This window comes from Myotis daubentonii, chromosome 8 (genome assembly GCF_963259705.1).
Source record: "Myotis daubentonii chromosome 8, mMyoDau2.1, whole genome shotgun sequence".
Lineage (NCBI taxonomy): Eukaryota > Metazoa > Chordata > Mammalia > Chiroptera > Vespertilionidae > Myotis > Myotis daubentonii.
This window is the reverse complement of record NC_081847.1, coordinates 11,174,480-11,200,998: the sequence shown is the minus strand read 5'-3', so window position 1 is coordinate 11,200,998 and position 26,519 is coordinate 11,174,480. Positions and strand designations below refer to the sequence as shown.

General features: G+C 48.5%; 1 protein-coding gene across 8 annotated transcripts in view; it reads right to left on the bottom strand.

Moving 5' to 3' along the window:
* Positions 1–26,519, bottom strand: part of ZFP64 (ZFP64 zinc finger protein) — a 249,068-nt gene that overhangs the window by 162,298 nt on the left and 60,251 nt on the right. For 4 of the 8 annotated variants that reach the window (XM_059705284.1, XM_059705283.1, XM_059705286.1 and 1 more), the window contains exons 6-8: positions 20,089–20,238; positions 19,804–19,866; positions 5,167–5,418 (exon numbers count right to left, since the gene is read on the bottom strand). In XM_059705284.1, coding sequence (XP_059561267.1) covers positions 5,167–5,418; positions 19,804–19,866; positions 20,089–20,238 — 465 coding nt within the window. Of the gene's footprint in view, positions 1–259; positions 1,955–5,166; positions 5,419–19,803; positions 19,867–20,088; positions 20,239–26,519 lie in introns of those variants that run through there. The other 4 variants (XM_059705280.1, XM_059705282.1, XM_059705281.1 and 1 more) reach the window with 2 other exon arrangements.

The window sequence follows — 26,519 nt, the reverse complement described above, 5'->3', positions numbered from 1 at the left end:
CTTACAACAAAGGGATTCAACAGGGTGTATCACTCGCCTGGCGTTAGACCTTAATGATATCAGGTTTGTTCCAACGACAAGATTCATGACAAAAGCAGCTACATACCTCTTGCTATTTCTTTCATAAGGGAAACAGTCGCTTTTAGATAACCTATGAACATTTGTTTTCATGTCCTTTCCCACTTTACCGAAACCAATGGATCTATTTAATCTGTCTTAATGGCATCGATTTTCAGCCTGACCGGGGGCACACAAGAACTTGTATCAAACAGAGACTGTATTTGAAGAAAAGATGCCAAAGTAGGAGAGAAAAAAAAGCAATTTTAGATCAGGCACTAGCCACTGGTGCTTGTAGCCTCCTAAGTTAAGCGCCATGTCCATTCACAAGAGGTCTGGATGTTCACTTCCTGGTTGGTGCAGTACACCCCGTGCTTCCTGTGATGAAAGACGCTAGTCTCAGGCTGCCCCCTGCATCACAGGCCCAGAAACAAGCCCAGGGCCCACTGAGCCCCTGGTCCCTTCACACAAATATTGAATTTCACAAAGCAGCGATGGGCTGAGCTTTTGTTAGCTGATCTTTGCTGCCACCTACCGGTCACACCGCATCTCCGGTCCCGGCAGACAGCACCGACACTGGGAATCTGTGCATCTCCGATCACTGGAGGGGTGGGCGGAGAGCAGGCCACCACCTGTCCACGGGAGGAAACGAGTGTCCCTCTTACAGCCTTAGGCAGATGAGTTTTATTTTAATACAACTGACAAGAGGAACCATACAAAAACGTGTCAGGCGAGCACTCTGAAACCCACCACCACCAGGGCTAAGAACCAGAGCTTCCCAGAGCCTCCGTGTGCCCGTCCTCTCCCACACCTTTCCCACTAACAGGTCAGTTTAGTTTTCGTGTCCCATGTAGTCTCAGTCGTTTAATAACTGCACCAGAGACGGCCCTGTCTTAGGACTGGAGTCCATCATAAAGAAGCTGGTCCTACTGGGCAGAGGAGTGCTCAGGGGGCCCCACCCTGGTCACCTGGGCCGACTGGTCACCTTGCCTCGTGGGTTCTTGGAGGGAGGACGGCGGCGGGAGGCATCTGCCTTCTGGCCACAGGGACTGCAGCCGGGGTGTCTGGAGGCCCATGAGGTGGGGGCAGCCATGCCCAGAGCTGGTGACCAAGTCTGGCTTGACGGCCACACCCAATGGCTGGGAACAGCCTTTGCCTGGGTTTCTGGGCAGCTCACCCGCCTCCTCGTGGGATCAGAGGCCGGGCTCCAGGGCGGCCTCCAGTTGCCCCGCGGAGACCAGGGTGGCCGGCTGCCCGGAGGCACCGCTTTCGGGCGGGAAGGTGACCACGTCCGAGTTCTTGGTCTCGCTCTGGTCGCTGTGCTGCTTCCTGTGGCATCGCAGAGAGTCATCCCGGACAAAGGCGGCCCTGCAGGTCTCGCAGCGGAAGGCCCGCTGAGTTATGATTTGACTTTGGCCACGTGCGGAGCCGTCTCAGGGCCCCTCCTTGCCCTGCGGGGCCCGGTTCTCCGTTTTGGCCTCGTCCCTGTGCACCCTGTCGAAGTGCTTGGCCAGGCTGCTGGACCGCTTGGTGTCGAAGCTGCAGAAGTCGCACTTGAAGGGGCGGTCCTTGCAGTGGACCCAGCTGTGCACGCGCAGGGCGGCCGCGCTGGAGCAGGAGTAGCTGCACTCGGGGCACTTCTCAGGGTGGTCGGCCTGGTGCAGCCGGCTGTGCTCCTGCAGGTCCGCCCGGTCCCGGCCCTGGAAGCTGCAGTGCAGGCACTTGAAGGTGTGCTTGATGCGGATGTGCGACTTGAGGTTCGCTTTCATGGTGCAGCGGACGTCACAGAACTCGCACTTGAAAGGCTTCTCCCCCGAGTGCACGATCATGTGCCTTTTCAAGTCCGAGCTGATTTTGAACTTGGCGCTACACAGCCAGCACTGGAAGGGGGTTTCCCCTAGCAACGGAAGGTGTGTTTCCATTAGAGCAGGCAGGCAACACACAGAACTCCCCCCCAAACATGCGTCAGAACACTTGGCCACAAAGAGACAGTTGGGTCTCTGAACTCCAGCTACCTGTAGCCTCCTAATAACACCGTTTATCATGTCTATTAACTCGCTGAATCCTCACAACAGCCCTGCGAATGGGCACCATTACTCCCTTCCCCCCATTTTACAGATGGGATAACTGATGGATCTAAATAGCAGGGATCTGAACCCAGGCATCATGGCATCCAAGTCCATACTCTTCATGAGGACACTTCAGTTTCGATTCTAAACTCTCACTTAACCTGACATTTCAAAACTGAACACAGAAGGAGGAAGAGGTGCATACAACGTTACAACCAACTGTCCCCCATCCAGTTAACACTTAGAAGCATGCTGACTCTAGCGTTTAAGCTCAAGGACATCAGTTAATTGCCTTTTATTACTAGCGAAAGTTTCGCATTTTTCCAACTACAAACACCGAGTTTTATTTATAGCAGGAACACGTGAAGATGGCAGCAGGAGACAAACACTGAGAAGCTAGAGCTTCCCCTGCCCCCCTGGAGGCACTGCGAAGGGCTTTTAGTTCTTTTGGAGGCCGTTACTCTACGTATCATCATCGTGACGCTACGCCCAGACGAGATCTCACTTGTCCCACACGGGCACCCTTTCCCCCAGCGCCCTCCCGCGTTGCTGGCTGTGGTTCTGACCTCCTAGCATTACCTCCCAAACTGACAGCCTCACAACTGTTAGCCCATCAGCTTCAGAGGTGTTTTTTTTTTGAGGATCCCCTCTTCTTGTCAGGAATAGCTTTATTTTTACATTTAAGTTCAACAACATTTGCGAATTCTCAAGCTTTAACTAGTTGTGTTCAACTTTTATTTATTTTTTTGTGAAACCCTCACTCCAGGATATTTTTCCACTGATCTTCTTAGAGAGAGTGGAAGAGAGAGGAAGGACAGAGAGAAACATCGATGTGAGAGAAACATCGATGTGAGCGAAACACATCGATTGCTTGCCTCCTGTGCACGCCCTGACTGGGGCCCGGGCCAGGGAGGAGCCTTGCAACCAAGGTCTGAGCCCTTGCCTGGAATCGAACCCAGGATCCTTTGGTCCACAGGCGGGTGCTCTATCCACTGAGCCAAACTGGCTAGGGCTGTTTTCAACGTTTAGAGTCCAGCTCCACTGAGTCCTCTCTGAACGTCGTCGATGGGTTCTTTGACTTTAAGCGGAACGACGTGTAATGAAACCAGTTTTACCATAGGCTAACTGATAATAGAGTTACGTTCCTATCAACGTTATAATGAAACAACATTGAACAAAACAGTGTGATTTGAGGACCGCTATAGAAGTATTTTATATTATGACTGAGTATGTGATATTCATCAGAGCCAACTATGGCACCAGGATTATGTGCACCCCCTTCCAGGATCATTGCCACACCTGGGTCAGTTGATAATATGCATCAAGGTTGAATCGATCCTCTTTTCCTACAGGTGCATTTTGGGCCACATTTTATCATGCATGCTCTTGACTAAACTGCGCATTTCTTGAGTAAAAAGAATCTCATCATGATCTCAAGTTGTCCAGTCTTTTAGTTATGTAAGCATTTACATGGAATTTCTAATAAATTTTCTGAGTTTCTGATGTGCTGATTTTTTTCCTCTTAGCCTCCTATACAAGTTACCGTCTTGCTGCTTCCCTTTATTGCAATCCCAGCTAGCTATATTCAGATGTTCACATATCAAATACCCCATGTCCAATTTTTCTTCCTTGTTTTGACAGCGCTTATCTTCCAGTACCTCCCCTAGAATGGTGGCTTAGAGAAAAATCTGAGTCCTTGTATACACCTTTGTCTATTAGCCTGTCTTTGTACTTGAGACAGTTTGGCTGGGTATAAAATTCTACACTCAAATGATTTTCCAAATTTGAAGCCACTGTCACTGAGAAGTCTTTCTAGCCACTCCTTGGCCCTGCGTGGCATTCTGTGAAGCCTTCCACTCCCACGGCCGCTTAGAATTAGGAAATTCTTTTTCTCATTTGATTTCCTCACTTCTATTTTCTTTTCTTCCTAGACCTAGTCAGCAACCAGACTTCTGGCTTCTTATTTGTTCTCAGTTCTCCAACACTTTTTTTTTCCTGATCTCTGGGATTTTAAAAAACTTTAGAGCCAGCAATCTCAGTTTTAATTCACACCACTTTATTCTTACTACCCTTTTCCTAGAACTGTTCTTGGATGCAACATTTCTGCCCATGGATAGATGCCAATTAGAACTGAAAAATCCTCATCTATCACCCAAGTACTCCGTTAGCTCCAGAATTAGTTATTTGTTAGACTTGGCACTTTTTACACCATCATTTCCCACAAATGACTCAGAATTCACAGTTGATACTTTTGCTTAGGAAGAATGGATCGGCCAAAGGATTAGGCACAGGTGCCATAGAAATTTACCTGCTGGGTAGTTTGGGCCATTCTGCCAATAGGCTCAGCTTCTCTGAGCTCTGGGGCCTTGGCTGTCTACAAGTCCAGAGCTCTCAGGACAGCCAGACATTGGCTCCAACTGCCTGGCTGCCTCCCAGTTGTCTGCCGGGACAGTTTTCTTTACCCGATTTGAGATGACAACGTATTTCTGTCTGCTCACCATCTCCCATGAATTCACTGAAAATTCTCATTTTATGAACCTTCTTATGAGACTCCCAATCCCCATTTTTCTGTGCTATGATCGATTATTGGGGTCTGTCGATGGATCGATCATTATTTCAACGGGGTCTCACAAAGAAGGGAAGGAAAAGCTCTTTGCAAAGTCCAATTTCTAGAACTGGAAGTCTCTGATCTGCAGTTACGTTCCACTGCTTCTGCTACATGTTTCTGGATTAAACTATGCAATCAGAGGTTTAGTGAAAAGACTGAAACACCTAGTTTATACTTCAGATAATTCAAGATACACCGTTGCTTCCTGGCTGCTGTTCTGGGTCCTCACCCAGCTGCATGCTATGCAGTCACGTTAGGAAACCCAGCTGTTGGGTTTTCATCTTTCAATTAAAACCCCAAGCTTCACCATCACCACAGAGATTCCAAATTTCTTTACTTAACCACCAAGGTGTTGAAGTTGCTTGTGTTTTAGGTAAATAAAAGGTTAAGAAATTGGCAAGTCAGGCCCAGGTGTCCGGGTCAGGGACTTACCCGTGTGGGACCGGAGGTGGACGGTGAGCTGGCTGGAGTTGCGGCTGGCGTAGGGGCAGAGCTGGCACTTGTAGGGCCGCTCGTCGGAGTGGATCCGCAGGTGCTTCTTGAGGCTGCTGCTGTCCACGGCGGCGTAGTCGCACAGGTGACACTTGTGGGGCTTCACGCTGGTGTGGCACCGCATGTGCATGGTCAGATTGTCCTTCCGGCAGAAGCTCTTGTCACAGAACTCACACTTGTGTGGTTTGTCTCCTTCAAATACATAAAAGAGTCAAGGATTTACGGGTTATCCTGATCGAGATTACTGCCAAGAGATGCGGGTCTGCCTCTTCCTTCTGCCCAGATGGCAAGGGATAGGAAGATACTTAAATCTAGATGACCACACTGGGAGAGGAGAAGGGGTGCCATGCACTGACAGCTCAGAAATCATGGAGAATCTGAAGGGACAGGTTAGATAAAATCAGACTGAAGGAGAAAATCACAGGCCAACCCCACTTGGGAACAGGGGCGTGGTCACAGAAGTACCAGGTCTACTAGTGTCTTAGAACAGCTTCCTGGCTGACTAGCTGATGAACCACATAAGGAATGGCCAGGAGGGCCCTCCCTTATGTATACCAAACTGCAAGTAGCAACAGTATCCACCCTCCCACAGTTCCCCTGCCCCCAGCGACTAGGAAATGAGGGTGCTTAGACCAGAGAAATAACGCAAACGGCCCAAGAAGTTAGAGATACCCTGGGAGACAGAGAACCCCATGCTCAGAACATCTCCACCAAATCGAGTGTTCCTTCCCTCCCCTGCAACCACGTCAGGCTGATCATGCCCCAAAATACAGGATTTCACCCAGGAACCAAATGCTTGGGGAAGCCAGAGCCAGGAAGACAGGCCTACATCAATTTGCTCCAGGGTGAAGCTGGGATTTGAACCCAGGCGTGTTTGCTCCAGTATCTGCTACCTTGTGCTGTCTTGGCAATCTTTTTTTTTTTTTTTTTTGGACATGTCCAAATCAAGAACTTGAAGTTATAAAAGCAGTTTTCATTCCCAGGTTTATTTCCATTCTCTTCCAGTAAGTTGACTAGCAAAAGGATGTTACAACAGGGAAAGTGCCGCAACCTTTTGCAGCAAGGATTCAGGATCTGGAGAAGGGGCTGCGCATAAATGGATACACTAGACAAGAAATATAAATTTAGAAGGCATGGGGGGAGGCAGGCCTCTCTCTAGCAGAGAGGTTCTCCAAATCTCTGGAACCACAGCTTTTTATTTACTAACATTTGCCCTTTAGCTAAACAAACAAGCATATCAAAAGTAAAGTTTGGTAAACAGTAAAAGATTATCAGGTTAGGGCCGTGGTCGGCAAACTGAGGCTCACGAGCCACATGCTGCTCTTTGGCCCCTTGAGTGTGGCTCTTCCTAAGCCTTTGGAGTACCCTAATTAAGTTAATAACAATGTACTTACCTATATAGTTTAAGTTTAAAAAATTTGGCTCTCAAAAGAAATTTCAATCGTTGTACTGTTGATATTTGGCTCTGTTGACTAATGAGTTTGCCGACCACTGGGTTAGGGGATTGCCTTGAGCCACCATTGTCTCGACAGAACAATCGGTGCATAGCTTTTAGCCCTTGCTAAAGCCCAAGGTCCATCAGCCCTCTGTGTTCCCTGCTGTACTTTCATGATAGTGTAGACCAGTGGTTCTCAACCTTCCTAATGCTGTGACTCTTTAATACAGTTCCTCATGTTGTGGTGACCCCCAATTTCATTGTTACAAATTGAACATAATTAAAGCATAGTGATTAATCACAAAAACAATATGTAATTATATATGTGTTTTCCGATGGTCTTAGGCGACCCCTGTGAAAGGGTCGTTCGACCCCAAAGGGGTTGAGACCCACAGGTTGAGAACCGCTGGTGTAGACAATGGGTAGCTTCCAGCAGGAAAGTAAAAGAAAAGATATGATAGCTAGTTCTAGATTGGGTAGGACAGAACAGAGCAAATAATTACTTATCAACACTAAACATGGCCATGGGCCTTAAGATGCCTTATCTAGAAATGGTGGCCAAATTCAGAAGCCCAGAATGGTAAGCTATTAAAGGTTTCAGAAAGAAAAATGTTCAGATCAGCACACAAGTTCCCGGACCACACTGGATGGTAGCAAGATGGAAATAAAATAAAGTTCTATGAAGTTCTACAGAAATTATTACTTAAATAGAATCCTACATTTGAACTAGCATTCAGTGGAAAAAGAAAAGCCAGCTGACATGACAGATGACTCAGGGTATCATACTTGAATTGTATATACACAGCAGGGGAAAAAAAGGAAGCGGATAAAATGTGGGATATGAGAAAGTAATGAAATGGAAAGTATTGCTTCCACACCACAAGAGAGAACCAACCATTTAAAAAAAAAAAAAAAAAGCCAGCACACAAAATTTGGTAAAAATCAAACTTAAATGTAAGTACAACACACATAAATGGATTAAATTTACCTGTTCAAGATTTCAAAGTCAGCCTGGCTGGTGTGGTGTGGTTCCGTGGTTTGAGTGTCAACCTATGAACCAGGAGGTCAAGGTTTGATTCCTGGTCACAGCACATACCTGGGTTACAGGCTGGTCCCAGTAGGGGGCATGCAACCGATCAATGATTCTCTCTCATCATTGATGTTCCTATCTCTCCCTCTCCCTTTCCTTTCTTCTCTGAAATCAATAAAAAGGTATTTTTAAAAATTTTCGAAAAGTCAGCTTAATGTGCTGAAGAGACCTAAGTAAAAATGACAAAGAATAGAAAATGATAGGAAAACATTCTAAAAAAATGCTAAGAGAAAGCAGGAATATCCATTTTAATATAGAAATTGTGATGATGAAAGCCACTAGAAATTTCATATTAAAGAAAAGATAAAACTCACCCAATAGATGTGAATCAAACTTTTATGACTCTAACATGGTCTCATAAAAGGTTTTCAAAAACGTCAGCCTGAAAATTGTAGGACATATTTTCAAACAATTTTTGTTCATGAATCCAAATCAGATTACAAACCTCCTATGGATGGGCAGTGAGAGTGCAGTGTATCAAAACCCACAGCCTGTCACTTTTTTGTTGTTGTTAATCCTCACCCCAGGATATCTTTTCCATTGCTTTGTAGAGAGAGTAGAAGGGAGAGAGGGAGGGAGGAGAGAGAGAAACATCCATGCGAGAGGACACACTGATTGCTTTTCTCCCACATGTGCCCCCAAGTGGAGCTGGGATTGAACCTGCAACCCAGGTCCATGCCCTTGATGGAGAATCAAACCCAAGACTCTTTGATACATGGGCCGCCGCTCTAACCACTTAGCACACTGGCCAGGGCGCCATAACCTATCACTTTTAAGTTCATTTCTAACAAAAGACTGAAAGCAAGTGAGCCACATGGGAGTCAAGAAACTAGAAGGAATAAATGAAGATTCCAGCACTTGATCAATAAAACCAAACTTGGTTGTTAAAAGGGGAGGTTTGCTCAAAAAGAGAAGATTCCGCCCAGCTGGTGTGGCTCAGTGGCTGAGTGTCAACCCATGCACCAAGAGGTCGCTGGTCTGACTCCCGGTCAGGGCACATGCCCGGGTTGGGGCTCAATCCCTGGTGGGGGCCATGCAGGAGGCAGCCGATTGATGTTTCTCTCTCATCACAATGCTTCTCTTTCTCCCCCTCCCTCTCTCTCTAAAAATCAATGAAAACATTTTTAAAAATGTATTTTTTAAAAATATATTTTACTGATTTTTTTACAGAGAAGAAGGGAAAGGGATAGAGAGTTAGAAACATCGATGAGAGAGAAACATCGATCAGCTGCCTCCTGCACACTCCCTACTGGGGATGTGCCCGCAACCAAGGTATATGCCCTTGACCGGAATCAAACCCGGGACCCTTCAGTCCGCAGGCCGACGCTCTATCCACTGAGCCAAACCAGTCAGGGCAAAAATGTATTTATTTTTTTAAAAAGAGAAGATTCCAATAGATCAGGGTTCTCTACCTCTGCACTATCGCCATTTTGGGCCAGGTTCTTCTTTGCTGTGGGCTGTCCTGTATATTGTAGCATATTTCACAGCATCCCTGACCCCTCCCCACTGCCTGCCAGTAGCACCTCCCTCCCCATTTGTGAGAGTCAAATAAGTCTCCAGATATTGCCAAATGTCTCCTGGGGAGGGAAGGGAGTAACGTTGTGCCTGGTTGAGGACGCAGGCATTGCAAAGAGAAAGGGGAATATAGATGGACAAAGTCAATCACAACTATCAAGCAGAACGTCAGCCCAATAAATTTGGAAGACGTGATGAAATGGATGGCGGCCCAGGAAGATATAAAATTACAGAGTAAAACGGACCAGTGACAATGTAAAAAGCTGCCATGTCCGAGATGCGCCCTGAAGTTGTTTACTACTGAGTCTGCTGTCCTTCCTGGGAGAATTCTGCGCCGTGCCCCGGGGACTGGGTGTGTGGCTCGCTCTGCCCAGGGAAATGCGATCAAAACTGATGAGTCACTGTTAGGCAAAGGCTCTTCCGAGCCAGTGTGCCATCTTTTCTCTTCCCCAGATGACCTGGAACATTCCAGATCAGGGATTCTTCATTTGGGACTTGTAGATAAAATTCAGAGGGTCAAAGACCTTGGGTGGGAAATGGTCACACTTTTGTTCCTAAAACTTCTAACTGAAATTTAGCATTTCCTCCTGTTGTGAACTTGGTTAGCTGACCACACTAATAATGGTACCTGAGACCCTTGTGAATAGACATGAGCCAGTTCTCAAAGCAACATTCATGCTCATCGCTGCTCCATAATGAAGGGAGCTAGCAGACCAGCCACGAGGTCCTAACATTCAATGTGGGGCTTCTCAGTGCTAATGACCACACTAGTCGTCTGGGGGGTGTGGTGGGGGCGGCTTTAAAATGCAGATCCCCGCCCCCTAACTTTCTATACTATACTATAATCCTATATAATAAAAAAGCTAATATGAAAATTGTCCCCTTGGGAGTTTGACCGCTCACTACGACGTGCACTGACCACTAGGGGGCAGTGCATAATGAAGGAAGGCCCCAGCCAGCAGCCAGCAACTGGGGGAAGGAAGGCCCCAGCCAGCAGCCGGGAGAAGGAAGGCCCTGATCGGCCCTGATCACTGGCCAGGCCTAGGGACCCTACTCATGCACAAATTTCATGCACTAGGCCTCTAGCTGACATATAACATTGTGTAAGTTTAAGGTATACAAGATGATTTAATATCTATGTATATTGAGAAATGATTAACCTTATTGTGGTCACAGCCCCATCACCTCTGATAATTACTTTTTCTTGTGATGAGAAAATGTAAGTTACTCTTAGCAACTTTCAGGTATATAACCCAGGATACAGTATTAACACCAGTCACCTCACTGTACGTCAGATCCCCAGAACGTATTCACCTTATAACTGAAAGTTTGTACCCTTCGATCAATATCTCCTCACTTCTCAAGCTGAACTCATAAAAACAAAAAGTAAAATACAGTTTCTGACTCAGTGGACCTGGGTAGGGCCTGAGATTCCGCATTTCGAACAAGCTCCCAGGGTCGCAAGGATTCAACGTATTAAAATACCACACACTTAACACTTTGGTGGCAATTGTACTAAAATATAGCTTTTACTGGGACTTGACTACATTTAAAAACACTATTCTGGGAAGGGCCCTAGCTTCACAAAGTTGCCAGGAGTCCACAGCAGACACAAGGTCAAGTAATGCCTTTATCTGGCGTGTTCCAGACAGAGGCTCCCGCTGGGTCCTGCAGAAAAGCCCACAGGCACGGAGCTGTGACTCACCTGGACGGGGACGGGGACGGGGACAGGTGGGGGGGGGAGGGGACGCTGGGATGAGCGGCGCAGTCTCCAGTTGCCACTTAGAGCGGTTCTACCGGCACAGCCTCCTCTACAGCCCCTCCCCACCCTCTGAAAAAAGGCACAAGCAGAGAGGATTGTGGGCGCAGACTATCAAATTTCCTAGACGTGTTTCCACATTCGATTAACTGTTTAACAGCACAGGGAAAGATAAATGCCTCAACTCACTTCATGAGAGATGAACTCGGATATCAAAGTCGAATGAAGATACAAAGTGATTATTGAAAATATAAACATTAGAAGTCAATCTCCTTTATGAGGCCAAAGAAACCCTACGGGACCACCTTAAAAGGAGCAAAACATCTGAAAGTCAGCCATCATTCTTGACTAAAGATGGTGACACGCGAGAGAGCCTTCCTTTTCGATAAGGAATTAAGACACGATGGCTTCTTCTCATTGTTGCTCTTCAACTCAGACCTGGAGCACCTAGACCAGCCGTGGGCAAACTACGGCCCGCGGGCCGGATCCGGCCCATTTGAAATGAATAAAACGAAAAAAGAAAAAAAAGACCGTACCCTTTTATGTAATGATGTTTACTTTGAATTTATATTAGTTCACACAAACACTCCATCCATGCTTTTGTTCCGGCCCTCCGGTCCAGCTTAAGAACCCATTGTGGCCCTCGAGTCAAAAAGTTTGCCCACCCCTGACCTAGACAGAGGTGCTCGAGATCAAGTAGAAAGACAGGAGAAAACTCATTACTTGCATAAGACAGTCTACCAAGACAATCCAAAACAAGTAGACTTGAACTATTAGAGAAAATGAGGATATTTCTTCCATTGATTTTTAGAATGGAAGGTAGGGAGGGGGAGGGGAGAGAGAAACATAATGTGAGACACATCAATTGGTTGCCTCCCGCATGCACCCCGACCAGGGCTGTGGATCGAACGTGCAACCTAGGTATGTGCCCTTGACTGGGAATAGGGCCCATGACCCTTCAGTGCATGGGCCAACCCTCTAACCATTGAGCAACACTGGCCAAAGCTCAAATTTCATTTTAAAGTGGCTTTGCTACTATCAGATCTCTATCAACTTTCTGCCCATTACCATGTTCTCTCTGAATTGGGAGGTGAGGGAGGAAGGGTATGGCAATGATGAAATTAAATGCAAGGTGATATATGGTATTCCGCAATTCACTATGCTAATACAACCAGATAAAGAAAATACGGTATATTTAGATTGCATCTTCCTTTACTGCTTACGGGCTTTTCATGCAAATATTGGCATTTGTATTTCTTAGGTGATTTCCTGTTCATATTCTTTTCCCTGGGGTCATCTTTGACTTGTAGGAAACTTATATGTGCTGAAGATTAATTCCACCCTATGTTTCAAATTTCTTCCTGTGGGACATCTGTCTTCCCTTAGTGGCGTCTTGTTATTTTTAACTTTAGAAACATTAATCTGTCTTCTCTGTGGTTTTATTTGTCGACTTACACCATAAATTTTTCCTACCTTTCCTAATATAGACTTTAATCCCTGACTTATTTAATATATTTGGAATTTGTGAATGAGGTGAAGGGCAATAACTTTTGTCCCAATAGACTGCCACCTGTCCTGGCCCCACATGACCAGAGTTTACCCACGACTCCTCCAACTCGAAATGCTGCCTTCGATTTGCGCGCGTGTGCGCGCGCACACACACACACGCACACACACACACCTCTTTCTATGCTCTGTCCCATATTTATTCCACTTCTATTTATTTATTCACACTGTTTGACTTATAGCTTTTTGGTTATTTTAATTCTAATAAAGCAAACGGTTTTGCAGTCCAAGATTTTGGGGCTACTTTTGTGCCTTCTTTTCTCTTCCAGATGAATGTTACTCTCCAGAAGGCAGGTGGGAGAGTGGTATGGATGTAGAGGTGGCAAAAGACCTCCTCCTGTCATTGCTAGCTTTCAAACAATACCATATTACTTTTGACTAGCAGGGCTTAGAAATTTGCGCCGGCTGGTGTGGCTCAGTTGGGTGGAGGGTCGATTCCCTGTCAGGGCACATACCCAGGTGGTGGGATTGATCCCTGGTCTGGGAAAGTACTGGAGGCAACTGATAGATGTTTCTCTCTCACATCGATGTTTCTCTCTCCCCCTCCCTCCTTTCTCTCTTGGAAAAAAAAAAAAAGCCCCCCAAAAAGAAAGACAGTAAGAGCTATATATTCAATGTATAAAGTTGAGGAGAAAAGTGATGCTGTTTTTAGAACTACCTAGATATATTTACTGTTTATATTTTCTTGCTTAAGATTTGACTGGGGAAAAAATAGAAATGAAGCCTTTTCTATCTTGCTCTTCCTCCAACTCCTCACTCTGTTTCTATTGTCTATTTGAAAATTTAGCTTTTCTTTCCATCCAAGACAGACTCGCATTTAAGGTATAAATGCATATACATACACATACATATATCCCAACATGACTTTAGAAAAAATGTAATAAAAAGACTCAATCCAAGTTCAAGGCCCGATTTCCCAACACTCCCCAAATAAGCCCTCAGCAAGCCTGCACGCTAGGCGCACAGATGCCTGTCCTTAGCCACTCCTGTATTTGCCTGTCACACTCGGCCTCCAGGGCCCTCCAAGTTCAGTCTGGGAGCGCCTGGGGTCCTCGAGACTCACCTGGCTGAGTCTGTGGTCAAGGTATTTTCATGCCCCTCCTACGACACGCTTTGCCTTTTTCATCGCTGGCACTGTCACTGAGGAGCGATGGTGGGCAGGTCTGCTGACACCTGAGCTCTCCCTACTGTCCCGACAGCCTTCACGGCGCGCCCCTTCACCGTACCCCCCCCTCCCCCCCACTGCCACCCAGGGAAGCCAGAGCCAGTTTCACTTAGGAATAATGTCCTTTCCAGCAGCTGAAACCATCTGATTAAATCTCTCCCCTGAATAAGCCTCTTGGACACCCTGTGTGATGAAACGGGATGTGTAAGTTGCTGCTGCTGCAAACCACAGTACACGGCTGTCTGACAAGCTCTTGCAAACTTATCCAGGCCGCACCGTTTTGATTTGAAACAACTGACAAACTATGGCTTTCTTTGTTTTTTTGTCTTCAGATCTGGTATTTGGCCGAAGGAGCTACGCGAGCTTGTCACTTCAAGGACAGTGACCAATGCCACAATGATAACATTCGAGAACGCTCTAAAAATGCAAGTTAGGATTTCAGAACACAGATCTGCTACCCTGGGCTTGCAGCTTCCTGGTTCTGAGATTTTTAAAACGAGATTGGGAATGTTAACAGAAGTGATTTTTCCCTGTTATAATGAAATGAGTCAACATTTGGAAGAATTAGAGAAGCTGGTAAGCCAGTGTTTTCCAAACGACCAATGCATGACATGTCAGCAATCGAGCCTGGGTAAAAGCATTCAGATCAATGGATTTTTAACTGAACAGTTTTGAAAAGCGTGTGGAAATGTGGCTGCAGATTCCACTTAGCCACTAATCTTTCAGAAACTACCATTTATTGTGTTGTGGTTTAGTGTTAAAGGAAAATATCTGAAAAGGCTATCAACATACCCCCCCATTTCCAATCACATTCAGGGTGGGGCAAAAGTAGGTTTACAGTTGTTTGTATAAACAATGCAATAATCTATAATAATAAAAGCGTAATATGCTATTTAGACCGGACAACCTTCCGGACGAAGCTGGGGCTGCCAGAGAAGCCCGGGTCCTGGGTGCCAGAAGGAAGCCAGTGCGAGGTGCCAGCAGCCAGCAGGGGGGAAGGAAGGCCTACTCTTGCACAAATTTCGTGCATCGGGGCTCTAGTTAATACACAATAACACAAGAACAAGCTCAGTATTTTGTGTGCTCACAGTTGTAAACTTCCCCTTGCCCGCCTTGTATGCGAGGCCAGGTTTTCTTCATATGCTTCAACCAAAACAACACATAACAATGGACTATACACAGAAACAGCTGAGGACCCAGCCGACTATGAAACCAGACATAAGAGATTTGCGAAGGCATAAACTATGCTATTTTTTGGTGGGGGAAAATGCTTTTTATAAAGGTGTTAGGCTAATACAGAATGGGTTTTCTGTTACAGTGGGGCCTTGACTTACGAATTTAATTCGTTCCGAGACCGAGCTCGTTAACTCAAATTACTCTATCAACTCAATGCAAAAAATCGACCGAGAGACAGCTGGTATCTCAAAAAACTCGTTAGTCGGGACACTCGTAAGTCAAGGCCCCACTGTATTTTTAAATGAATAATTATTTTAAAGTTTAAGATTGCTAATGCCACAACTATAGATAAAACAAAAACTCTTTTTCTGGGGGGAGGGAGCTTTAATTTCTAAATGTAAAAGGATCTCAAAATAGAAGTTTAAGAACCACCGTCCTACCTATTTGGCAAAGATGGGGCTCAAGACTTAAATGACTTGACCTACAGATGCTTCCCACCCAGGCTGGGTCCGACACACCACTAGCCTGCGTGTCAGTCCTCCTTTTTCTTGGTGAAGAGAATGTTCCCTTTGCAGCTGGGCACTTGGCCACACAGATTCAAGGCTTCATTAATCCAAGTGATGCATGTAGCTTCTAGCACTTGTCTTTTTTAAAAATATATTTTTATTGGTTTCAGAGAGGAAGAAAGCGATACAAACATCGATGAGAAAGAATCATAGACTGGCTGCCTCCTGCACACTCCACACTGGGGATCGAACCCACAACCTGGGCATGTGCCCTGACTGGGAATTGAACTGTGACCTCCTGGTTCTTAGGTTGAGGCTCAACCGCCGAGCCACACCGACCAGGCTCGGATGTGTCTTTAAGGTGGCGGTAAAGACCATGCCTGTGAGAGCGACGTCCTTGGGATGTCAAAGCAACCCAGTAAGAGCCCGAGTCCCTGGAGCCATGGGGCCAGCCACCACACTGCACTTGGGCTGCGATGCGGGACAGAAATGCTCTGTTTCTAAGTCTCCATTCGCTGGATCTCACCATTCCACTAACCACAAGGGATACCACTTCTGGGTCATGCCCTGAGAGAGATGCTGCGAGAACCCAGGCCGCCTCCTACTTTTCACTGGGTAAGAGATTCCAAGAACTGGAGCAGTTGCCTGGCACCCAGAGAAGTAGCCCAAGTCTACATTTATTAAGGAGCAAATAGTCTGCACCACATCTGCACGCCTGACTCGGGGCACCCACCAAGGACAGAGCCTTACCTAGACTTCCTGTACCCCGATCATGCTCTGCGTGACCCCAATGAAACACTATTAACCCAGCTGCAGCCCCTCTCTCTAGGTCCACCCTAGCGTCGGGGGCCTGATAACAGGGCTGTCCTGGGCACGGCAGGATTCGGACAGCACTTTTGGCCCCACCCACTAGATGGCAGCAGTACAGCCACTGCTGAGAACATCTGCTCCACTGTTACCTTCACTTCAGTCACCTGAGGTTGCCATGTTGGGGGGAGAAGGGGTTCTCCGCTTTGCTCACATGGCTCCTGCAATTTGCATGCTCTTACTGACCCCGTCATCCCGTAGCCTGGTCTTTCAAGATGAGGATCACCCATTCCTTTCACTAAGAGGCCTCTCATGGTCTACCCTCCCTGGGAAAGAGCGACCCTTCATCTCATTTCCACAACACAGTGCCGACTGTCCAGAAAGCTGTCCTACTCCGGGTGCTGCAGCGTTTCAGCTGGGTATGTGCTGCCCTTCCCGAAACCATTCCCAGCCCCCTCCGCCTCGATGCCCTGATGCCTGAGCAGGCCTAGGTTTGCTCATCTCCCACTGGCCACAAGGCTTGCTGCTTCTGGGCCCAGCCCGTGAGGGAGGCTATGGGCCCTCCCCCTCCACTTCTGTTTTCCACTGGGTACGGAATCTGGACCGGAGATGAAGCGCCGTGTTAAGGACGACAAAGCTGGTCTAACAGCTGTGGATCTCTTGCTTCCGAGAGAAATGAGCCTGATAATGTTTAAGCTACGTAGCTTGGTTCTGTATGAGCAAACAGACTACTGTGGGGCCTTGACTTACGAGTTTAATTCGTTCCGTGATGGAGCTCGTAACTCAAATTACTCGTATGTCAAATCAATTTTCACCATTACAATGAATTGAAATGCCATTAATCCATTCCGGACACCCAAAAAACACCGCAATTGTTTTGTTAAATGTTTTTAAATAAGAAAAATGTATTTAAAAATAACGAATATTGTATAAAAACACAATACTGAACAATAGAATGTAGTGCAATAAACTTGTTTTATTAAGTTTAATGTACAGCATTTACCTTGGCGATCAAACGACTTAAAGACGCTGATGGAGTTGGAGGAGAAAGGCTGAACTGAATAACTGAATCTTATTTGCTGATTTTTGCCCTTTTCGCCACGCTTTCATCACTTTCATCTACAGGAGTTTTCGATAAAAACCTGTCCAGTGAGACCTGTTCCATCCTCCCTTTCAGAATATTTCTGAAATGAGTTAGGCAAGTGTCATTAAATAGCTCCATCGCATGCCCAGTTGCAATTTTTTCTGGGTGTTTCTTTTGAATAAAGTCTGAAAGTTTCTCCCACATTCCCAACATTTCCTTTATCTCACTTACGGAGATAACCTCCTCCTCCGTGTCATCGATTTCCTGCAAAACCTCCGTGTGCTGCTGCGCCTGTAGCTCCTTTAGCTCCTGCGTTGTCAGTTCTTCGGAGTGCTCCTCGATGAGCTCGCTGATGTCACCTTCCTTTATATCTGCGCTCGCTGCCTCACCGTGTCTGACAACGGAGTGGATGCCAGTCCTCTTTTTAAAATTTTCGAACCAGCCCCGACTGGCTTTAAACGGCTCGCCCAATGCCTCGTCCATTGAAGTGCCTGGGGTCTGCTGCAGCAAATCAGCGTAAATAGCTCGTGCCTTCTCGCAGATTGTAGCCTTCGTCAGGTTATCTCCTGCGAGCTGCTGCTCCGTTAACCACACCATCAGCAGCTTCTCCATATTTTCATGGGTAGCTGTCCGCTGTTTAGAAATTATTTTAACGCCCTTGGCTGGAGTTGTAGCCTGTATCGACTCCTTCTGCTTCAGGATGGTGCAGATCGTAGAAGTGCTGCGCTCGTACTGCTGCGCCAAGTCGATCACACGCACACCTTGGCCATGTTTTTCGATAATTTCTTTCTTTAATTCAATGCACATCATCCGCTTCTTCTTCGCACTTACTTTCTTCAGATCCATGGTTGAAAAAACGAAGTTTTGCAAAATAACTGCAAGCACAAATGCGAGCACAACACTGATGCTTCAACTAAGAGCTAACCGCTTAAAGTGAACGAGTGAGACACGTGATGCTGGGCCGATGTTGTGGCGTTCACTGTGACATTGGCTGCGCCAGCTAGCGGTGGGGTATCTGAAGCTGGCTCGTAACCCGAATTTTAGCTCGCAACTCAAAGCAAAAAATCGGCCGAGAGACTCGTATCTTGAAAAACTCGTTAGTCGGGACACTCGTAAGTCAAGGCCCCACTGTAGTGTCCTAACTCACACTACCTAGTAGAGTGTCTACACTATAAAGGTTGGCACAGTTTTGTAAAGAGCCAGTCAATATCTCAGGCTTTGTGTACCATCCCATTTCTCCAGTAACTACTCAATGGTGCCACTGCAGGGCCAGAGCAGCCACAAAGGTAGGTGGACAAAGGAGCATGCCAGCTCCACGGGCCACGGTGTGCAGACCCAGATGTACATCAGGGAATCCTTCCACTCCAGCTTCTTATTTCTGTGTTCTCGGCAGCTGGTTGTACCTCGGGAGGCACCTTTAAGAAGCCATCTATTGCTCTTATCTAAGATTACTGTGCCACCTTGTTGCTCTTATCTAAGATTACTGTGCCAACCTGTCCAACTTCATCGCATGCCCATTTAACAACAACAGCAACCATTATCTCAGTAAATTTCTGAGGAGCAGGCTAGCTGGTTAGTTCTGGCTAGGGTTTCTCATCTATAACAATAAAAGATTAATATGCTAATTAGAGTGGTTAGTGGCAATCAGGCAGGCGAGCAATTAGGGGCAGTCAGGCAAGCAGGCAAGCAGTTAGGGGCGGTCAGGCAGGCAGGCAGAGTGGTTAGGGGCAACCAAGCAGGCAGGCAAGCAGTTAGGGGTGATCAGGTAGGTAGGCAGGCAGGACAGTTAGGGGTGATCAGGTAGGTAGGCAGGCAGGGCAGTTAGGGGTGATCAGGCAGGCAGAGTGGTTAGGGGTGATCAGGCAGGCAAGCACAGTGTTTAGGGGCAATCAGGCAGGCAGGCAAACGGTTAAGGGTGATCAGGCAGGCAATTAGGGGCGATCAGGCAGGCAGCATGGTTAGGAGCCAGCAGTCCCGGATTTCGAGAGGGATGTCTGACTGCCGGATCGGGCCTAAACCAGCAGTTGGACCTCCCCCGAGAGGTCCCGGATTGCGAGAGGGCGCAGGCCAGGCTGAGGGACTCACCCTTCCCCATGTGGGCTTCTAGTTAGGTTATAATTGAGATACTGACTGGGCCTGCAATTCTGTGAAGGCTTGCCTAGGGCTGGAGGATCTGTGTCCAAGTTCACGTGCATCTCATACCCAATTTTGCTGCTCCCCAGCCTCTGCGGCTAGATCACATCCCTCTAACACAGGTTCCTGAGCACTTTCCCCTTATCGGTTAGCTAACATTTTGGCCTATTTGTTACTTTTTTAGGTCACAGCTCCCCCACCACTGGACTGCGTTTCATGAGGCAGAGACCGCTATCTGTCCTGCTCACCCCTACATAACTAGCACTTAATTCTTATCCCTTTGCTGTGTACTGCTGTTTGTTTTTAACACTAAAATGCTGAGCAAATGAATGGGCACCTACCCGTATGGATTCGTAGGTGGCGGTCCAAATCTTTCATGCCGTGAACAGTTTTGAAGTGGCAACCTGGAAGAGAAAGAAAAAAAATATATAACCTCCAAAAGGAAGCTACTATGAGCTGGAGTCCCGGTGAGGCACAGGCTGAGCAGGGATGCTCAGGACCCACAGAGGATGGCCCTGCGCTGCGCATGCGCAAGAGAAGCGCGGGGCTCGCTCAGGGCTCAGCGAGCGCGTTCCCGCAGCGCTGGACAGCGCCCGAGGGGCTCACGCGCCCCAGGTGCCCTTTACCTGGGTAGCAGCAGTTGAATGTCCTCTCTCCAAGGGTGGCCGTTTGTTGCTTTGACTCGGAAGGAGGAGCCACGACAGGGGCTTTCTGGGTGTCGCTGCTGTCGGAGGAGGGACAAGTTGGTTTGGGGGCATCATTATCTAGTTCTGAAGCTGAAAAGGAGACCAAAAGGCGTTCCTTAATTTCTCAAATATTAGCATCATGTAAGTCTTATAATAGATCCACCTCCCTTCATCACTTCTCAAAAACACACACAAAACATTAAAAACTGAAAGCCACATGCATTCCGGTCTTAGAAAAGCCATCTTCATCTAACGACAAGTGTCCAGGATATACAGGGGACAAAAGAACACAGCATCGTGACAGGGAGGCAGCTGGCCAGATCCAGGCTGTCAAACTTGGCAAAAGCACCTCCCAACGACCTACTTTGGAAGAGAATGTCTGATCCATCACAGGCCACAATTTTATAAAAAGGTAATAAACACAAATTATGGGATAAGTGAAGTAAGACAAGAACAAAAGGCCAGGAGCTATTACGGACAGAACAGAAAGCTGGATGCCGTGGCAATGTCAGGCTATTTTTAAATGCTTACTTCCCATTTCCGAACTTGTTTGCCTCAGTGCAGTACAGGTCACAGACCCCAGTTCAAGCCCCGCGGCTCCCCAGGACGAAACGCAGGCGCTTCAAGCAGATGACATGAAAGAAGGGGGAAAACCAGGGACTGAGACCTGATGATGGTCTGTAATACCAGGATTTTGATTCTGATTTCAACAGACTGTAAAACCATTGAAGACGGCGGGAAGCTGAACCCAACTAAAAGTTTGAGGTGTTTTTTACTTTTAAAGGGGGAAGATAAAATTAAGACTTTTACTAAAAACATGCTCATAGTTTAGGGATGAATATTCATAAATTGCACATATGTCTGATTCACTTCAAAAAAAAAAACCCCAGGGAAGGGGAACAGCTGTACGGAAGAAACACGGCCGGCCACGTGTGAAGCCCAGCGATGGGTACAAGGGAACTCACTGGGTCATTCTATTTTCAGTAAGGTGGAGCCACGTGCTATCCTTGTTTCCATGGGCCCAGGTGACTGGATGACAATGTAACATGGCTTCATCTAAATATGCAGTTTAAAAAGTTTCCATAACATGCCCTGGCCGGTCTGGCAGAGTGGATGGAGCATCGGCCTGTGAACTGAAGGGTCCCGGGTTCGATTCTGGTCAAGGGCATGTACCTTGGTTGCGGGCACATCCCCAGTAGGGAGTGTGCAGGAGGCAGCTGGTTGATGTTTCTCTCTCATCGATGTTACTAGCTCTCTATCCTTCTCCCTTCCTCTCTGTAAAAAAATCAATAAAATATATTAAAAAAATAAAAAGTTTCCATAACAATGACTAAGTACTCCCTCCTACAGAGGTGCGAGCCATGTCTGACGTCTTTAAGAAAAAAGATCCCGACTAACTTATGAATTAGAGGCCATGGTCTGGGGCTTCGGTTTACCCGAGTACAGAAGGTTGACTTCCATCTTCCTTGAGGGTTTATCCAGGTAAACCTTCTCTGACCACGAGAGGCTGGGCAGCACATTGGTGAGGGCTTGGGTTCCAGGCACAGGGTTTGCTTAGCCATGAAACTAGCTGTGTGCCTACTGGCACCTAATGTAACCTTTCTGAGCCACAGTTGACTCACCTGGAAAAAGGAACCGCTGACCTGTCTCAGGGCTAAGACGTAGCAATGTGAATTCTCAGTACAGGGCCCAGCCTGTCTGAGTACGCGCTTCCGTTAGAAAGTTCTGTGGGAGGCCCCTTAACAGGGTCTGAACAGGTGATCCAATCCTGGGTTCGTTTTGCCCCCAGGGAACTTTTGGCAATGCCTGGGGACATTTTTAATCGTCAGGATCATGTGGGGACGGTGGCATCTAGCAGGTGAAGGCCAGGGATATTGCTGAACACCATACATTGCACAAGAGACAAGACGGTCCCCATACCTGGATCAGCATCACCTGCATTGTGGGTTAAATGAGTGCCCAGAGCAGTGGTTCTCAACTTTGGCTGCACATTAGAATCACCTGGGAATCTACTTAAAATCCTGATTTCTGGGCCTCATCCTCCGGAAATTCTGTTTCTTTGTTACTAATGTTGTGGCCTCACCCCATAACAAAGAAACAGAATTTCCGGAGGATGAGGCCCAGAAATCAGGGAAATTCTGTTTCTTTGTTATGAGGTGAGGCCACAACATTAGTAACAAGGAAACAGAATTTCCGGAGGATGAGGCCCAGAAATCAGGATTTTAAAAAGATTCCCAGGTGATTCTAATGTGCAGCCCAGGTTGAGAACCACTGCCCCAGAGGGAGGGGGTGTTAGGGTAGATCCCCAGGAACTTCATTTTAAAGCCTTCCCCAAGTGACAGTCTTACTCCTCTAAACCTCTGCTATTCAAAGGGTGGGCCACCGAGCACTAACTTCAGCATCATGGGAGCTGGTTAGAAATGCAGAATCTCAGGCCCACCCCAGACTCTGTCCCACCTACAGAAGCAACCTGCTCTTTCACAAGTCCTAGGTGCACCAAGCATGTCAAACTCAAAGGCTAACACGGGCCAAATAAACAAGGCATGCGGGCTGCGAGTTTGACATGCTTGCTCTGCACGTTAAAATCAGAGAAGCACAACTCCACACCCTCGCTTGTCTAAGAAGTGATCAGAATAACCTGGAGGGCTTGTTTAGACACAGGCGTCTTGGCCCCATCCCTAGAGTTCCTGATTCGGGAGGGGGGCCTGTGATTTTTCTCACAAATTCCCAGCTGGTGCTGCTGGTCTGGGGATCACACTTTAAGAACTGCTCGGGAGGATGGAAAATGACTCAGAGGAGATGCTCAAGATCACAGGGGCTAGAAGTTTTCAGCCGACTAGAACCCACACTTGCCATCTCTGAAGCAGATCAGTATGCCCCTCACAGGCAAAACCCAAACCTGTACTACCGAGCAATTCTCCCTTCAAAAAAAACAAAAACTCATCAAACTCTTGAGTGTTTTAACCAGCCAGAGTTAGACTGAAAAGCTGAATTCTAAGTGAGAGGGATATGACGGGGAAGCCAGCTAGTAAGTTTCAAATTCCAATTCTATCATCTATTACCTGTGTGACCCTAGGTAAGTTACTCAACTCCGCTGTTCCTCAGTGGCCACATCAGTAAGATGGGGATTTAGCCCCTCACTTACAGGTTTAACATGAAGATGATTGAATTTAGCATCCATAAAAGAACCCTGCACGTAAGTGAGCATGATGTAAACATTATTGGTCTTATTCATTGGTGTGTACACATGTGCGCCAGATTCTTGGGGAGGGAAATGCATTGTGCAATGCAAAATTCAAAACAGGCAGGAGATGGATGAGTTCTAGTTAACAGAAAACTGTGCCCAACAGCTATCGAGGGCCACAAGAGACTTCCGTCACCTTTGGACACCCAAGGCCCCCTGGCTCCCCTGGGAAAGGTACAGGGAGCAGAGCAGAGACCTTCCAGACCTTCCTTCCGCTGGAAAGGGGGTGGAGCACACATCTGACAGTTAGAACCTCGGTGAGCACAATGGCCTTTTTTAACCCTTTGAGAAACTGCTGATGTTACTGTGTAAGGTTTTCCTGCCCCTCTGTTACTTCCTTCTTTTACTGGTGGAGATTAAAGTCTACCAACTGACCGGCTCCCTTATACTTCCTCCAAAAGTTACTTTGGTTGCAAAGCGATTTATTTGCAAGAGGAGCCTAACTTAAAAAAAAAAAAGGGAAGCCTCCAGCTCAGCACCACAGATGTAAGACAGGTGAACAACCCCATCAGTGTAAGGCTGCTTTTTCTCTGCAGTGGTGGCCACTGCTGAGGCGTGTTTGGGGCGTCATTCTGATTATGCCCTGACCACAGGGGACACCCCAGTACTGCAGGGTACAGAACACCGTCCCCAACGCCTGGGAACACCGGCCCACTCCAGGGCCAGCTCTGCTGGTAGAATAAAAAGTAGTGAGAACTTTGAAAAGCAGCCTGGGGTGTTCAGGAAGTCTTCAATAATCGCTCCCCCCTAAAGATTCAACATCCCCAAGTCCTTCCATGAGGACCAGTAGGAGGCCTGGTCCCCACGCCAGAAAGACAGCCCTTGTCCAACTACCTGTCCCCATTCTAGGCCTTGGACATAGTAGTTATGGTATTTTGGTTACGGTAATTCATGCAGCCAAACTTTAGTTCCAAATACAAACTATTAATTTAGGAGTGGCTTGGTTAAGGGTTTTCCCCTCCGCCACCTTCTGGGGAGAGGTTGTTTTTTTTTTAAGCGCTGCTGGGGGTCTGAGCCTTCCCAGAGATGCCCCGTCCAGAAAAACGCAGAAGGGGAAAAGACAGTGCAGTTAAAACTCCACTTCCTTCCTAAGAAAAAGGTATCAGCTAAACGGGGGTGGGGGTGAGGGGAAGAGGGAGGGGGAGGGAAGGCAAGGAGGAGGGAGGCGAGATTACTTCGTCTTTATCAGTGTCTGAGTGCAAGATAATCAGGAGCGGAAGCGCTTTAGAAATACAGATTACCCGACCTCACCCCATCCTTACCCCCGACATTCCAAGGGGTGGGGTACCTGAGAGTGGCCGTAAGAATTTGACCAGTTGGCAAAGCGCCCTACTCCGAAGACGCTTTAGCATTGGTGGCTCCAGGGGCCCCAGGGTGAGAAATACCGCCCCGAGGTGTTAGGGGCGCCGAGGGTCTTTCCGCCTCGCCGGGGCTCCACCGGCTGCGGGGCACCCGAGGTGAGCCTGGCAAGTCCCGCTGTGGCACCGCCTACCCGACACTCCCTCCCCCTAGCGCAGTGGTTCGCAACCTTGGCTGCACATTAGAATCACCTGGGAATCTTTTTAAAATCCTGATTTCCGGGCCTCATCCTCCGGAAATTCTGTTTCTTTGTTATGGGGTGAGGCCACAACATTAGTAACAAAGAAACAGAATTTCCGGAGGATGAGGCCCAGAAATCAGGATTTTAAAGAGATTCCCAGGTGATTCTCATGTGCAGCCAAGGTTGAGAACCACTGCTCTAGAGAAACCCACTCCTCCAGGGTAAAAGGCATAACCTCAAGGAGTTCTCGGCGCCCCCGTCACCCCTGGGACCTCGTCTGACCCGCCGCAGGTTCCAGCCCGCCGAGCCCTCCCCTCTGAACCTGCGGTTCCCTCCGCCTGGAACGCGCTTCCCCCGGGCACCGCCACGGCTCGCTCCCTCACAACCTTCAGGTGTTCACTCCTTCACTCCACGGCCTGCCCAGGCTGCGCCTGTGAGAGCCCCCAGCCCCGGGCTCACCTCCCCACCTCCCCCCCCACACACAGCGCACCCCTAACCACTTCGCGCTCCAGCGCGCGGGCCAGCTCTGTCCTCCGCACGGGCCACCAGCTCCGGCGGAGCCGGAATTCCGTCCGCCTTGTTCGCTTGTGTCCCTCTCCAGCACTAAGCCCGGGGCCCCGCTCAGCTCAGACATTTGCAGACATTTCTCCATCCTCCAGAAGGTCGCTCTGCGCGCGGGGCTCAGTGCCTGCGGTCCAGGCGCGCGGCCCGGCCAGAGGGCTCGGGGCCGGAGTCCCGACACCCCGCAGGCAGCCCCGGAAGGGGTCCCAGGGCATCCCCGCCGCGCGCCTGGCGCTGCGCCGCCGCTCACGGTCCGCGCAGACACAGGCATTCACGCAGGAGGGAAATGGACACGGTGGGGGAGGGGCCGGGGCGCCGCCGCCCGAGCCCCGGGACAAGTTGGGAGCTTCATCCCGTCTTCCACGCCCGGTGGCGGAACCTCGCACCCGCGCGGGCCCGGAAACACCCGAGAAACGGCAGCCAGCCCCCTGGCGGGGCGACCGCAACGCTACTCACCCGACTCCCCGGCCGCCTCGCGCGCCACCCTCGCCACCTCCCGGCGCGCAGGCTCCGGCTCCGCGCGGGCCAGCTGCTTGGGCTTCGCCTGCTTGCGCCGCGACATGGCGTGACGACCCGGCGCCCGCGCCCGCCCGCGAGGGGCCTGCTGCACACCGCCCGGCCGCGGAGTTGGAAAGTCACACCCCTCGGCGGAGCGCGCAGGTCCCGCGGTTCCGCTCCTGGGCGGAGCCGGGCGATTTATCACGAGTCCTGACGGCTGATTGGCCCGGGGCCAGGGCCTCGGGTCCCGGGAGCGCGGTCCGCGCCTCGCAGGCCGCACCCCCGCGGCTCGGGAGAAATGCAGACGCTCGGGCTCCGCCCAGGCCGGCGGATCCGAATCTGCACGGTAACGAGCTCCCGGGTGATCGCGTGCGCATTAAAGTTGGAGAAACCGCGCCTGCATTTTAACAAGCTCCCCAGGTGATTCGTGTGCCCATTAACATTTCAGAAGCGCCACTCGCCTCCAACTCGCATGTGCGCAGGAACCACCGGGGAGCTCGTTAAAATGCAGATTCTGACTCGGTGGGT